The 16,832-nt window shown below is 39.6% G+C and overlaps 2 protein-coding genes across 3 annotated transcripts; one reads left to right on the top strand and one right to left on the bottom strand.

Moving 5' to 3' along the window:
- Nucleotides 1-3,894: 3,894 nt before the first annotated feature.
- On the bottom strand, nucleotides 3,895-8,875 carry LOC124144535 (acyl carrier protein, mitochondrial-like). Of its 2 annotated transcripts, none has more exons than XM_046513979.2 (5): nucleotides 8,682-8,875; nucleotides 7,041-7,154; nucleotides 6,318-6,405; nucleotides 5,493-5,601; nucleotides 3,895-4,062 (listed from the first exon to the last, which is right to left on the bottom strand). In XM_046513979.2, exons 1-4 carry the CDS (start codon nucleotides 8,838-8,840, stop codon nucleotides 5,510-5,512), a joined length of 453 nt encoding a protein of 150 aa, XP_046369935.2. In that variant the 5' UTR covers nucleotides 8,841-8,875; the 3' UTR covers nucleotides 3,895-4,062; nucleotides 5,493-5,509. The 2 variants fall into 2 exon arrangements, with proteins under 2 accessions (XP_046369935.2, XP_046369934.2); XM_046513978.2 differs by lacking the exon at nucleotides 7,041-7,154 and adding an exon at nucleotides 6,898-7,011.
- An 816-nt stretch (nucleotides 8,876-9,691) lies between these two features.
- Nucleotides 9,692-14,367, top strand: LOC124144537 (glutathione S-transferase 1-like). Its single transcript, XM_046513980.2, has 4 exons — nucleotides 9,692-9,860; nucleotides 11,353-11,581; nucleotides 12,087-12,266; nucleotides 13,090-14,367. Exons 1-4 carry the CDS (start codon nucleotides 9,692-9,694, stop codon nucleotides 13,253-13,255), a joined length of 744 nt encoding a protein of 247 aa, XP_046369936.2. The 3' UTR covers nucleotides 13,256-14,367.
- Nucleotides 14,368-16,832: the final 2,465 nt, after the last annotated feature.

Raw genomic sequence — 16,832 nt, 5'->3', positions numbered from 1 at the left:
ATCTATCTCTCCGTGAAGAAACTCTGGAAAATGTATTTCAAACAGGACACAAGGACGGCCGAGCACGACTGGGGCTGCTTGGTTTCTTCACCAAGATCTATCTCCACAACTTGAGGGCGGGCTCTGGGGGAAGGGGCGAGGAGGGAGGTCTGGGGGTCGGGCTGGGATGAGAGGGGGTTGACAGTGATGGTGAAGACACTGAGGCGCTAATAGAGAGGAAATATATTTCTTAATAATTGAAATCGGTATTTTATAATCGAGAGTGAATTGAGAACGTCGACCATTTTCGTCATTAATACTCTGTTTTACCTGGTCATTTAAACAAAGAAGCAAGTGAAGACAAATAACCTACCGACAGAATAAAAGCGACAAAAAAACATCCCATAATCACAAGAAATCTTCACGTGTACGAGTCAGGCTATATTATGGGCATGTGTTTCTGAATCACTATCAAATTGTGGTGGTGACAGGTGTTGACGAAAAGGTCATGTATTCAGATGTAAGTTTTATCATACATTTCAGAATAAGGGCTTTGGCTATGTAAGGAAGTGGCAGAAAAATGAAAGTCTGTGTTGTTTGTTAGAACGAGTACTGATTGTAAGACGCTTCCTGACTACTGAGTACTGAATATGTAATATTTGTCTTTGTAATGTTTGACTTGTTTCGAACGTTAGTTGCAACTGTTCTCGAATATGTTTTTCTTATTTATAGGACACATTCACACAACTTGAACCTAATGATGACCTACAGGATCTGGGACAGGAGGATTTGTTTGGGAGACGGGGGCCGGGGAGGTCCTAAACCTGTGGAGATCGTCCAGAGCTACAATAAAATAAATACAATAAAATACAAAATCCTACCTATCCTCATTGTATAGACTAGAAAATAGACTGAGTTTATTAAAAGAAACGGCGTGCTTGTGTTTTAGCTGCCAAATCAAATTATTGCAACATTACAGGAACTTTGGTTGAGGTAATGTGGTCCCCTTTGGACATTATGGAACATGCAAGACTCTACCAGTCCCCTTGACAACAAGCGTAGTTGGGAGAGGGTACTTAAAAACCCACACCATGAATACGATATGCATAAACTCTTCTGACACGTTTCATAATTGACAGTATTTATTGTCAGAAAAGCCTCGAGTAGATCCCAGGGGAAGTAGGCTAAGGGACTAGAAAACATATCTACATTTATTGTCCGTTTTATCATTTATCATGATACCTAACAGTGATTCACATGATTTTACCATGGAAGTGAATTTATACAATTAATATTAATCACTGAAATCACTTCACTGAGATAATTATGAGCTTTAATTAAGGAAGCATACATCGACATACATTCACATCCATACACATTCACTTCACAAAACACTTGATCTTTTGCAAAACAACATATAAATCCCCTACACCAATATACAAGGGACCGGCGAAGTACGTGTCCCATTTGGTAATGAGTCATTCTCTTTTACTTTTATTGTTACCTAGGCTAAGGGTAACAGGAATCAAGTTTGGAATAGGCCTACAATCCGCCCAAGTGGGCCTCAAAATGTATCAATCTGAAACCTTTGAAATCAAGATGAGAAGCAAACATATTTTAACACTGAGACCACTATTAGATACCTTGATGATAAACCAAAGCAACAGAGGCATACATCGTGCAGAACGTGCGATACGTGCGGGATAAAGAGCAAAATGCAAACACAGACGTGGAAACTAAGTGCAGCAGCAACAACCAAAATGGCGTCGTTTGTGAATAACGGAAGTGGCAACGGTCTCCATGGAGATCCATCAGCAATCGTCGACTCTCGCTCCTTTCCGTAACCTGTTTCTCTCGGAATGACACGCATGTGATTTGGATATATGTTTTACTGTTGAATGACATAAAATCTTGAATCTCCCTTATCGAAAAATTCATTTCGACTAATCCTTCTAAAAATATTTGTAGTAATATAACTACAAATTGGCAACATAGTATAAATAGATCCATATGAAGTTTATTCTTGTCCCCAGCCATAATCAACACACTATATTTTAATGAGCACCATCAAACACATTTTCACTTTTAGCACATTGAGTATTTTCCACAAAACAAACTATTCATTCTTTGCACCACTACCAACAAACTATTCATTCAGGGCATATTTCTAATACATATTTTCATTTAAACGCTGGGACTACCCTACCCACCCCTATGCAAAACATGAAAGGACCCAATAGTTTATTTAAACATGCTTCACATTTATGCATTGATATGCTTTATTCAGTATTGTTTTTATAAATCCCCTTTCTAAATTTTTATTGATGTATATTATCATCTTCGCTGGTTTGCTTGTTGTTTAAAGCTACACTCAGCAATATTCCAGCTTTTGGGGGGCAGGCTGGAAATATAAAGCATCTGGACAAGACAGACCAATGATTAATATTATGAGCATAGACCCAAACTGTCGGGTCCATTCTTAAGTGCATGCATCCGTGAAAGTTTTTCTAATGGAATAAATAATATTGTTATATTCATGTTTTTTGTCTCATCTTAAAAGCAACAGATCTTGTAATCTGAACATAGTCTGTGTGTTGATGAATTTTGCAAGGCTGAATGTTGTAGGTAGCATTTACTTTGCATGAGAAACATCAAAATGATCAACAGTTCACCAATACCAAACCATCTTGACACTATACCTAATCAACCAAGTCACCAGTCTTACCTGATCCATTGAATCACCCTGCAGACAAGCACTGGTTGCTGGGGACCAGTTCTAACCTGGAATCACCACTGGTGAACTAGGGACTGGCAACCCACAGATTGATTGCATGAGCTAAGATTATCATAATCATGCTCTCCACCACCACTTTTCCTGGACCAGATTTGATTATATATGACAAAAACAGTAACTCACTCTTTTGGAGGTAATAAATGATATAACAGTCTGTGCCAAAAACTCTGAAATCCACTGGATATTTACACAATCATGACAAAATATACATCTGCATTGTACATGTATATAATCGTGCAAATATCTCGTAATTTTGACTCTGTCAGCATTCAAAATAGGTGGATGGCATATCTGACAGCATGTACATTTACTTCTCTAGATACAAATGTAGCATAAAGATCTGAACCGTTTCCATGTTATGATCCAGGATCTAAGTTTCCAGAGGCAAGGCTGGACCCCAGGGCGAATCCTATTGGCATAAATGTATTATTCTCTTCATAACAATCAAATGTATACAATGTATCTGTTAATTATACTGTGGCGATAATATCGGTTTGCATGTTATGGTCAAGGTTCTAACTCCTTTGGGAGTGCCGGACAGATGAACAAAAGGACCAGTCCTGGTAGCATATGTGCATTCATCTCATTATACTCAGCAATTGTACATATGGTTATTTGGAGGGGATCTTAACTGTGTCCAAGTTATAAACTCTTTTTGGCCCTGCCCCTTAGCCCCTCCATTTGTACAATTTTGAATCCTCACCAACGGAGAATGCTTCCAACCAAATATGGTTGACATCTATCTCTTAGTTCCAGAGAAGAAGTCTTTTAAAGCAATATAGCCAAATTACCCCTATTTGGCCCCGCCCCTCAGCCCCACCATTTGTACAATTTTGAATCCCCACCACCTAGGGATGCTTCCAGTCAAATTTTGTTAATTTCCAATTAGTGGTTCAGAAGAAGTCATTTGAATAAATTGTTGACGGACAGACGACGGACGCCACGGTATGGCATAAGCTCACCTTGGTCCTACGGACCCGGTGAGCTAACTAGTGACTCAAGTCACAGAATGATATAGTGTCCCAGCTGTCCTTTAAAATCTTAGCTACAAGCAAATCTGTTTGTTTCTCAGGGGTGACATTGGCACAGCCTAATTCATCGGAAAATACAGAACACAGGAATGTCTTCATACAACATGATTTATTCCAAGCCAACATGTACAAGCAATAATACACAGATCGTCACACCATACTAGTGAGGAGGGGACATATGTAACGTAACAGTCTCTTATTTGTACAGTTGTCCTCCAAGAGCCGCAAACATCTTCCTTTTTTTTAGCACTAAAACATCTGGAAACCAAACACAAAAACGTGATTAGGAAATTTTCAACAACAAAAATATGACAGTTTGTACTAAAATAGACCACAATGCTCTTGTCTTAAGTGAGTGAGTTGGGTTTGAACAGTATTCCATTTTTTTAATGGTGTGCGAGATAAATTGGAAGGAAAGCCTGATGTGATACAGGGCTCAAACTTGAACCACTCTGGTGAAACCCATGAGCCAGGGTATGGTGCTGACATACCTAGAAACATAAATAGAGACAAACCAGGTTTCGAACCCACAATCATAGGTTTCTGGCATGTCCAAGGGACTCACAAAATAAGTTAAATTAATGCATGCCAAATTCTGCTGCATATTGCCAGTGCAAAGAGAGTAACCTTGTCAACAACGTGAAGCTGATAATCTGAGTTTGGATATATACCACTTTGATTGGCAGTGAAAAAACCAAGTCTTCACACATCCTTTACACCAACACATACAACCATTGCGGTAACCCACCATCCCAATCATCATATATGGCTAAAATCACTCTCCTACTCAGAGTTCCATGGGACCAGCATAGTACCTGTCACAGGACAGCGCCATGTGACGATTCATCACATCTTACACAGTCCATTCAAGATATTGCATATATTTTTCCTTTGTTTCATTTTGGACAAGTCTACATATCCAGACAAACATATGTGATAAAATGGTTAACTTTCATTGAGAAAATATCCTAAATCGTGAAAAGCTATTTCCATTTGCGTTGTTATCCTATGTTTACATTGGTTGTACGACACCATGTGCTGACATTGAAGCCCTATGAAGAGCTAGCGATATGGTCACTTTGATGTGTAAATATGTATTGTCATGCAACTCACTGTTGCAGTTGTAGTAGCATATTTATATAATTATGCAAAACAATATGAAAAACCCGCCAATACAAATACTTAGTCTGTTCTGTTCTGATTTCTGAAAAAGTGTGTTTGTTTGTCGGGTCACATGATATGCAAATTAGCCTGTGGCTAAGTCACAATCTGCAATATTCCAGCCACATCGTATGATAACTTGCTATCAACCAAACCGTTCATCCGATCCATATATCGCATCAAAGTCAAGCATAGAGGGCCTACACTAACCTGGGATCCCCATCCATCATGCTCAGGGGTCATAAGAGAAATCTCAGGATCTATAAAACATTTATCTGAAGGGTAACGGTAAACAAAATGCAGAGACTAAATGCATCAAATTTGTTCTATACTGTTATGTTATTTGAGTTTTCAGTGACTAAATCCTGCCAAGAAATCCCTGGCGAACCACTTAAAACAACTACAGCTAATATAGATTTCATCTAGACTGCGTAGTTACAGTAGAAAGCAATTAAATTTAAGTCAAGACTTCTATCCCGTGTGCTGATCAGTAACACAGAAAAGATGGTAAACTTTCAACAACTTACAATTCCTCTCATTTTCTCTAATCAAAAATATCCTCTTTGTCAGCTATATATTGTACAATGTCTCTTGGTCTCATGAGGCGCTCAGAATCCGCATCAGGGATCTCGAACCCTGAAAAACAATACGAAAATCATTTCTTGAATTTAATACAGTGGTGCAAATCATAATACATTTCCTCAACTTACACCATGTACACAGTGTTTGACATCAAGGATCAAAGTCAAGATGTCCTACTCCTAAGTGATAGACTTAAGAGGGTCATTTGTCTAGCTGTGTATTGGTCAAGCAATTGTATTGCAATATATTGCACTACATGTACCTGTATTGTGATACGCATTGTAACATATCAGGGGCTAAAGCATTTGATAGTGATTGACAGTGACACTGACTGTATATGCAGATCCTATTTTCTACATACTAAAGTAAATAATAATCAGCATGGTCAGTCATCACCAACTTACAGGGGAGATAACAATGTGAAAGAAAAATCACTATAGTGTCAAACAATTTCAAAGGGAAACATCATTGTGAGTGAATTTCTGTGTAGATTTTATGTTTAACCGAACAATAACAAAACTTGTTTAATATTTTTTAAACACAATATACAAGAACAGAAAAAAAATTGCAAAACGTATCGTTTGAAAAGTGTATTGCAGCATAGTGACAATACTGCGCAGGCATAGTCCTTCAACAAGTTCTTGAGTTAGTGTTAACGCTCCCTTGAGCAGTATCTTAATCACTGTTATAAAATGTATTGGGGTATAATTACAACAAAGGAATACTTCTAGTTCTGCTGTATAAACCATATTTGTTTTAACGCAATTTACCAAATTCATCTTCCATCGCCATGATTATCTCCACCTGGTCTAAACTATCCAGCCCCAAGTCGTTCATGAAGTGGCTTTCCAGGGAGAGCTGAAACAAGAACATCACTGCTTAATGAAACATGGACCAAATGAATTGAATAATAACAGTTGACAAAAATTGCTGTGTAATTAAGTGCAAACTAACTCATAATCAGAAAGAAAACACTGAAAAGATTAAACCAGTGACAACTTGTCCTAATCATTGCAAGACACAAAATATCTCAAAATACTGGCTTCCTGCATCTTGGCCCCAAGTATTTATACAAGAAGAAATGGGCATAGTGTTACCTTAATCAGGGACTGATCATTAAATATTGGAGTAACATTTACCCCGACACATTTCTTTTCTGGGCATCCAGGGAAATGCTATTTGCAGGGGGGTAAAAATTAAATGACTAAAATGAGTAAAATCTGAGGCAAAATTATTTTTGTTTATTCTTTTCTAGAAGAAAACATTTTGAAAATATATAATGGTTGGTACTATTTAATTAAGATATTGTAAAGTCTTGTAATTCAAAGGGAAAATAAATGATTTTTGTACCTTTTCTGGATTAATTTTGTCATACAATTTCAAAACCAGCAATACTCTTTCTTGTATCATTTCAATAGTGAGAGGAGGCTTGGAGCTGTACAACCTGACATCTTTGACTGTGTTCTGAAATGAGAGTTGAAAATACTGAGTACCTTTTCTGCATTGATTTTGTCATAAAGCTTGCACACATTGAGGACTCTCTGCTGGATCTCTTCCACTGAGGTGATAGTGGTGGCGGTTGAGAAGTTGATAACATTCACGCCAACCTGTTAAGCGACAGAATGTTTTGTATTGCTTTAGATGTTTCATGAGGCTCCTTCTACATCTACTAGAAAACATTTAACTTATAGCTGCCGGAATGATAAACTGTCTTCTTCACTGATTAACATCAAACCCACATTGGCCATACAATAACTACTCAGTGTTTTAATACATGTCATCTATAAAATTTATCATTCAACTAATGAGTTATAGCTAAATTTCTTGCATAACAAATCTAGAGTTGCTTGTCCCTCATACACAGACTTTGCCGAAATTAACCCAAATTGTCTCCCGGAAAAAACTACTGAATTATTGTAGACTAGGTGCGTTGGTGATCTACACTTTCCATGCCTGAATGGACAAAGACAATCAAATATTTGCAACCATAAGTATAGTGGAAGGATCATGATACAGTTACCTCATTTATCAATATTTATTGCGGTATGTAGTTTGTGCTGTTTCTGCGTGAAATGTCTCTGTGTTCCATGTGGACCAGGTGAGAAAGGCTGATGCTATCAACCTGTTTGTTTAAATCACATGAGGAGTTCAACTGGGTTTTCTTATCATGCTGATATAAGTAAACAACCAGAGTCTGCTTTTTGTTCCAAGAGAGGCAGTAAGGTTATGCTAGTTGGAGTAGTTATCATGCAGTTATTTTAAAATTTGGTAAATAATATTACTGTTCGAAAATCAATACACAATTAAAACATGAATCATTACATAGATGGACATATAGTATATCATACTGGCAGGTGTAAAATTGCAATGGATAGCTGAATCATGACACACCTAAAATTTAGTCTCTTTCTTTTTTGTGTGTGTAAGCATGGTAAACTCTAAGTTATAAAACTTGAGGACTAAGAGCCTTATAACATACCACAAAAGGCATGACATTCAAGCTAAACTGCAGATGTCATTTACACATAAAGGAACATTTCTCACACTTGACAGTTCATTTGTCATTTGGATTATCAGATAAACTATTTATTTGTAAGTATTACCACCTTAAGCATGTCCAGATGAAAGAATACAATAAGCCATGTTTGTACATTCATTGACTATAGTAGACTAGAAATGAAATGTAACTCACATCAACCAAAAGCAACACGTCAGTTTGGTAAACGCATGCTGGTGGAAAATAAGACAACCTAATGAATGGGTGAACTCACTTAACAATAGTATCGCCAAACCATTTTCAGTATTGTCACGAACAGTTACTTCTTTATTCTCCAAAGACAAACTATTGTTGTTTGTGACCGTGGAAGGCTTGGACATGGGATAATTTCGGAGCACATAAACGATACATAATCATCTACTGTTCCACCCCTTTTCTCCGAACAGATAGCAGAATTAATTGTTTGGTGTCTATTAAATCACTAAATGCACTGCGGGTGCATCGTTTGTGGAAGCTTCTGAATAGCAAAGAGAAAATACGAAACGCACGATAACACGAGAGCGATCGGAGTAAGGTTCCATCTTTCAATGTCAACGATGTCAATCACGACCCGGGCACCGGTTACAAAGTTTCATACCTTTGTGAGTGTGACATTGGATAGAAGAGCTGGGGTATGCATGCATCTTGACTGTGTATTATGTAGGAGTGCAATCGCACTGACTCTTGGCAAAGTTGTGCGTAATGAGACAGCGGCAATGCTGCATGCACTCCTCACGTTTCTCAAGATGGCAGCCATGTTTGAAGATTACCCAACATGCACCACAACATCAGCCACCATGACTTCCGCTGTGTCTGTACGGAAATATCTGAGGCTGGTAACACCGGTTTCTGTACTGTTATCCGAGACACCAGCCTTTTTTTAATGAAAACATCACACGAACTTAAATTATTTAAGTATGTTACATACACAAAATAAATCGGGAGAGCGAAATGTTTTTACAGGGTTATTTTTCTGCCATTTCTTGCTGATAATTATTGGAAATAATTTCAGGCAGGTCGACGCAGGTTAATTGAATATGTACACATACAAAATAATAGAAACAAACATATGAATATATTAGCATCTATATATACATTGTAGGTAACACTGGAATTTCGGGAATTTCATCAAATAAAAACTAGACCTGTGTATTTTCTAATTGCGGTTACCCCCCATCTCCCTCCCTAGAACAAAATACGTTATTCATAATGCACTGTATACCGATAGAATCATGATTTAAATAAGAAAATACTTTTAATATGTATCGTTTATTTCATTTCCACAATAGGTGTGTGTGTATGTGTGTGCGCGCGCGCGTGTGTGTAAATATAGGATTAAGCGTTGATTAAATCAGAGACCATATACCGGTATAAAGCCAACATTGAACAATATATATTTTTAAATGATCATGGTCATATTAACGCTACAAAATCATACATTCGAATTATAGAAGTTCAGTTCGTTCAAGAGTGCTTACTGATAAGACATAAAATAAAATATTGCTATCCTAAAAATACCCAGAGTAACAAACATTTCTTAGGCACGGTCACTTTCAACAGGATGTTGATCCCCATGGTCGGTTGCTCAGTGGGAACATCACACAGTATATGTATATAAAGAGGTTGACCTATTTTGACAGGCAAGAAAGCGCGGGACATTGTATCACCCGTGTTCCCGAAGTCATGGCTGACGCGGCGAAGAAAGCAAAACGTGCAGTTATGAAGTTGTATCAGTGTCCTATGTACAGGTCGTTCAGGTGTATGTGGCTTATACACGGTGAGTGTATGTGCTCGGGGTGGGTGTATACATACATAAGGGTGTTCGCTGTAATAGGTGTATCGATCGGTAGCCCCAATGTGTTGGGTTGAAAGAGGTGGGTGGCCATGCGGGTGGTCAGCATACACTCTAAACCGTTGTTGAGCTGTTACATGGAGACGGTATGCTGAATATTCCCAGTACAGACCCATATTATATAAATACGTTGTAATTGCAGCTGAACACCGTTATGTCGAACTCGATTGTGTCGAACATATTGTCCACTCTTTCATTTTAACTTTTGTTTATTTTAGGAAAGTCGAATAGTTTGTTTGTTGTTTAATGCTGCATTTAGCAAAATTCCACATGTATGCCATCGGTCTGTAAATAATCGAGCCTGGATCAGACAATCCGATGACTGATCTCATGAGCATCGATCTACGCATTTACAGTCTGTAGTACACAATGACATGCATCAACCAAGTCATCTTCCCGGGGCAAGGGAGTTAACTAACTATAAAAGTAGTGGACTTTTACAGTCAGTTAACTCCCTTGCCTCGGGAAGATGCAACCGAGCCTGACCACTCGCTCCCGTTAGTCGCCGCTTACGACAGGCTTTGGTTGCGGAAGATCAATTAAGATCAGGATCTTCACGGGTAATGAAGAAAAATCACGGAAAGTCAATTCGGTTGTGTCAAATTTTCATTACATACTAATAATGCACGTATTCCTTTGAGTATGCTTTATGGAGCGGAAATGGCGCCTTATGAATATACACGCAATCATTACTGTATTCATTATAACTGTTGAATTTATATGTACTCCAATTTTAAGTTAGCAGACAAACCAACTAGTCTCTGAACGACTTGAATCTCTTTTGAGGAGACAGAAAATACTTATAGAGATATAATTAGTCAGTCGGATATCATCTTCCCGAGGCAAGAGAGTTAACTGACTTTAAAAGTCCAGTTTCCACCCTTGCCGAACTTGGCTGGAATTCCTGGGCTCGATCGTAGCGCCACCAGTGGCTATTACGAGTTATGTCCTTTCTATGCCTCTCCTATTGACCAATCAGATTCAAACTCTCGTATCACTTGCATTTGCTTCAAACAAAACGGTGGAGCCCAGCCAAGACGATCTGATCGATAATCAGGATGTATATTGTGATAAAACGAGTATTACGTCGCGAAGTGCATCAAATCACGTGAGCACCTTGATTAAAAACATGAAAAGGTTTAGAAAAATATCTGTCGACAACGAGTTAGCGGTGCACATGTTTTGCAAATCCTGCAGTCGATCGAAATCTGCATGACACTTTACGAACCGGATTTCGATTTCGGTGCGCGATTTTGATTGGACTATGCATAGACTCGTTAGTCCAGCCAAAATGTAACTCCATAATACCAGCCTAGTAGGGTGGAAACTGGACATTTATAGACAGTTAACTCACTTGCCTCGGGAAGATGGTCGGATATAAACTATATACTATGTCTTATTTTGTCATGGATTGCAGAACTTGACGCTGTCGACGATTTCGAAATTGTGAAGCTGGACTCCATTAAGGGTAAAGACACTGAGGCATACGAGGAATATAAGCGTTCCGTCCACCCCCACGGCACCATCCCCGCCCTACAGACTGAGGGTGAGGGTGCGATCATCGAGTCGGGTGCGATCTGCCTGTACCTGGCTGACCGTTACGGCAAACTAGCGCCTCCCCTCGGACAGAGGATGGACTACTATGAGTGAGTGGACTTAAACGATAGATACCATATTCCACAGAAATCAAAGAACAACCGATACTATATATTGGGTGTTCATTAACTTCTTTTGGGTAGTATATTTGATATGATGTGAGTTAAGAATGCCTATTAACCTGTTAGTGAAGGAATGGTTCCGGAAATGTATTGGATTAAAAAATGTTTACTGCAAACTGGTTCTGGCAGATGCATAAGTTATTCCATTTCAACCACCACCACCATCATCATCATCATCATCGTCGTCGTCGTCGTCGTCGTCGTCATCGTCATCATGCGTGACACGGGTGGCACATGTAGGGTTTTGTCCCTCAGCTAAAATATGCGTGTGAATCCCATTCTACACGTTCACCACCATTGAACTGGCGTAAATTTACACTCCCTCATAGGGTAATGCCCATGAAACGGAAGCCATAGAGCGAAACCCAAAAGCTGGAAGACCCAAGGTAACACGTGACCAAAAATGTTACCTTTATGTTTCTCACTGTTCTAGCTGGGCACTGTATGCTAGCGTGACTATAGACGAGGCAATGGAGCTGTTGTATTGGCAATGGGCCGTCACACCCGAGAAGCCCGACCCACAGGGAGTGGACAAGATGGTGACAAAGATGGACACCTGCATGAAGCGTCTCACCAAGACTCTGGAAGGAAGGCAGTATGTCTGTGGCGACAGGTAAAAAGGGAAATGGAAATATATGTAATGATTTGTGATGGTCTGTGCATGTTAGGTATTCAACATATTAGGGATAATGCTTTTTCATTTCATTTTCCAAACTTGGCGTTAGGAAACTACAAGCGAGTTCGAGCTTTGAGAGTGAAGTGAGTGAGTGAGTTAATATTTAAAGTCACATCAGCAATATTTCAGCCATATCGTGACTGTTTCGAGACTGGAGGATGCACGGACCCCTATTGACATCCGATAACAACGCACAAGTAGTTTATATGGACAGTTCCTCAACAGTTGAAGATGTGGTTGGGTAGCCTAGTGGTGAAAACGTTCGCTCGTCAGGCCGAAGGCTCGGGTTCGATTCTCCACATGTGTACAATGTGTGAAGCCCATTTCAGGGCCCCGTTCCACAAAGCGATCATAGCGCCACGACTGTCGTAAGCCTATGATAAAGTATGGGAGTTACGATCATCTTAGCGCGTACGATCGCTTTGTGGAACAGGGCCCTGGTTTCCACCATTGAGTGACATTTCTGGAATGTTGCGAAAAGCGGTGTAAAACTAAACTCACTCACTCACTCTTTTCTATTCTGACGAACACCCTGGACCCATTCTACACCAAAACTTTGTTTTGAACCGTGTCCGAAAGACACGTCTTTAAAAATGGCCGCACAATAAGATTCCACTCGTGAGCGAGAGAACTGTGCCAAGTCAGTAATGAGAGCATGAGATGGTGACGATTGGGTCTATAGTATGTATCATAATAGAATGGAGATCTATTACCCTGGATAATCGAGAATGCTGTATTACAAATGTTTATATCTTTTCAGTTTAACAGCTGTCGACTGCATCTTGGGGTACAGCGTGTGGGCGGCGACAGACGACATGTTCAACAAGGGATCCTTGCTGAAAGATTACCCTGAGGTCCGAGACTACGTCAAGCGGCTGGAGCAGAGGTCTGCCTTCAAGATGGCGCTGAAAGCTCAGTTTCAGTAGATGATCACATGTCAAAGATTTGTATTGTTTTGGGTTTGGAACTGGCAAACAAGTTGAGAGCATGAGCAACGACCACGCGGTAGTGTCAGATGACAGGCCTACAGCCGAGTCAACCATGAATATCCGGTAGAGAATAGGTCTTCAGCAACCCATTCTTGCCCTAAAGGGCGACTAACGGGATGTCGTCATATAGCTGGAATATTGATGCGGCTTTTAACAAAAATTAAACAAAATGTATAGCCTTGCCAGAAAGCCTGACAAAACCGCCCACATTGGCTTCGCAATGTTTAAAACGTGTGTTCAGGATACTGGCTCTAATGCTAGCATTTCTTATTTGAATAAATGTGAAGGCTTGGAATTCGAAGTGCCCTGAGCACACATTGTATATTGTCAGGTCATAATACTGGCACAGTTTTTTTATTTTTTGTATAAGATAATTTTGGTACGACTGCTATGTGGGTACTCGAACATTTAGAATGTGTATATATTTACATCATTATTATACCCTTGGAGTAATTTTCGGGTTAACGCCGCTTCAGACAGTATTGAAGCTTCATCACAGCCTGTCAGGTTAAGATGGGAAATACGGCCAATGGCGTATAAGCCGTAGAATATAGCATTTTGGTGAAACCCAAAAGCACGGGTGTGTTGACAGACCAATGATCACAACTGGTGCAAGTCTTCGATTCGAACCCGCCTGGTTCCTGACACGGATTGCGGACACAAATTCTTGTCCTTTGGGGATTTTAATACCATTTCATACCATATTCACCTGGTTTCACCAGGAAACGACATCCCTCGTTCTGAAAATACAAGGACACCTTGTCAACCCAGAAGCCCGTATTCCAGACAATGTGTTTGCGAACTAAATGTTTGTATTTTCTGGGTCAAATTCAATTTTCAAGTGTATACTTCTGTTTACTCTGCAGTTTATATACATATATAGTCAAAGGAACACTACTATTTACTATTAGTTAATCCCGACGATTTTACAAGGAACGGTAAGACCGGATTGATGGGTTTCCACTGTGTATATGCATGAACGGTTTGTTTACCTGTTATGTATTCTGAAGTTTATCCAATAAAGTACGCAGATTCACAGTAGTGTATCATACAAGGCTTGTGTTATCGATGAGATACACCAATCCGATAAATTTGGCCGTATTGTGATCCAAATATGCAAATGAGGTCGCCAAGCAGAGGTACATGTACTTTTAAGCTCCATGTACAAAGCGATGCTTCTTTCTTATTAAACTATTGACTAACGTTCCCAATATTCTTAGATAGGGGTTTTCCAATGTGTAGTCTAAACACGCAAACAAACATGGCTGCATGACATTTCGCCAAAGGGCCCATTATACATTTTGTACTCCTAATATAAGTTATGTGCGAAACCAAAACACTCAGCTAATAACCTGTATGCATTATTACTAAAGCGAACATATTACTCATCCATGCTTGGCTATTAAATAGTAGAAACCTGATCGAGTTCGGTGGGATTTAACTAGCCTCCCGTTACTTGAAGAGGTTTAAGGCCGCTTTGAACATTAATTTAGCGTCAGAGTTGTCATCTCCGAGTGCATTGGAGTGACGTAGATCATTTACCAGGTTGATGAAACTCATGTACACGTATGCGCCGACAGTCAGTATCACACTTGGAGAGAATTGTAGAGTGAGTGAGTGTGTTGGGTTTAACGCCGCTTATAACAGTATTCAAGTTATATCACGGCGTGTCAGCTTAATGTGGGAGGAAAGCCCGAAGTGATGCAGGTCTCAGACGTTTACCACCTCGGTGAAACCCACGAGCACGGGTATGGTGCTGAAACATAATCGGGGCGAACCGAGCTTCGAACACACAATCATAGGTTTCTGGCGTGCACAAGGGACGCAACTCTGCACAGCGAATCGCGGCGCCTTAGACGACTGGGCCATCTGTGCCCCCAAGAGAATTGTAGAAGCAGATACCGATACTGATAAGGGAATCAACTGAACAGTAGATTGAGGCGCCCCAGACCACAGTCACCCGTACTAAAATCTGGAGCCACAAGGCAAACGTACCGCTTGAGGCAATACACATTTTGCATATCCTTTCTTTTCTATCCATTCCTATATGGGAACGAAATCTAAACTGTACTAATGCCATCCGAAATGTATGCAAACGTATTTCTGTAAGGTTGCGTTCTTTTTATAAGTTTCATTCACTAACAACCCAAAGATTGATATACCTGAGAAACTAACTCATCATACCTTGTATTTCATCTCTAATTTACCTTAACAAATGATCAGTTTTAGAATTTGTCTTTCGCAAACTGAAAATAGTTCCATAACCCTCACCAAAACGTGAATTGTTGTATTTGGATACTAAGTAGTACTTGATCAAACTCCTTATCCTGAGTGTGAATGCTCTTAAGCATTTAATGATACAAAATATTATTGAAGTTGAAATTATCAAAGCAAAAGGCACCAAATGATAGCTCTTGTACTCTTCTGGAAGTGTTCCCAAACCTGCTTGCTGTTACATTTGATGTTTCCATACACAAAGGAAGCGAAAGTGGAAGTATCTTGAATCGTTTTATATTTTGTCCGTGGAGAAACAAAGAACGGGTGAACTCTTGGACAGCTTCCCTAAACATACCATGATATGCTCCGGTTGCCGTCTTGCCTTTTCGGAAGACAGTCAATCATGACGACACCCTCGGCACGAACACGGAGGCCATCACCTTTTCAGCTGAGGGGGCAGCCTTTGTCTTATTTGGTGGTGGTGATGTCAAATGCTCCCATCGTTTTGATTGTTGTTTGGACTAAGGCTGGAAATGATGAATCCATGTTTAATCCATGATTGCAAATCATTGCAAGAACCTTTCTGGTTCAGCTTCAAACATAGCTTGATTATCACAAAACATGTTGGTTGGTGCGTTTTTCATCAGATGCCAGAAGCTATAAATTCCAACGAGCTGATACTTGTTTCTTTGTCAAATTTACTGTGATAATGGAATGTATATTTGCTACGAAATGCCAACTGAGCTAGCAATATGACGCTGTCGTCACTTATCGTGGATTCTCTGGAGCTGCTGGCGTCATTGGCCTTCCTTGACATGGTTCGCCTTCAATGCTCTCCCTGCTACGCTGAAACGCTTCTGCCCACCTCTTTACAGTGGCACAGGAAGGGGCACCCTTCCCTTGTGTTGTGTTCATTATCTTCATGGATGCTTTTGGTGTTAAGTCGTTTCTTTTGCAAGTACTTGATCAATGAACGTCAGAGACCCCTGCTTAATTTAACAGTTTGTCATAGCGAAACAAGTTTTTGTGTTCGGATATACCTATTACATCATGTATTATCTACGACAAAAGATTTTATTATTATTCAATTCCTTCAATGCGAGTCACTAACTTATCATTCAACGCCCTTCTAAATTTTTTCATTTGGTAGGATGGTTGCTTGGGGAATTCTGAGTATAATGAGCTTGTACAGCCTGAAACTGGAGGTTGATAGAGATATGTAACAAATCTATCATAACTCAGTTCATATAGATTAGTTTTCATTGAAGTATGATAGTCACCTTTGTGAGGTGAGGTG

This window comes from Haliotis rufescens, unplaced genomic scaffold (assembly GCF_023055435.1).
Source record: "Haliotis rufescens isolate VD_foot unplaced genomic scaffold, xgHalRufe1.0.p SCAF_11, whole genome shotgun sequence".
Lineage (NCBI taxonomy): Eukaryota > Metazoa > Mollusca > Gastropoda > Lepetellida > Haliotidae > Haliotis > Haliotis rufescens.
The sequence above is the reverse complement of the archived record's forward strand: the minus strand, read 5'-3'. Positions and strand labels throughout refer to the sequence as shown.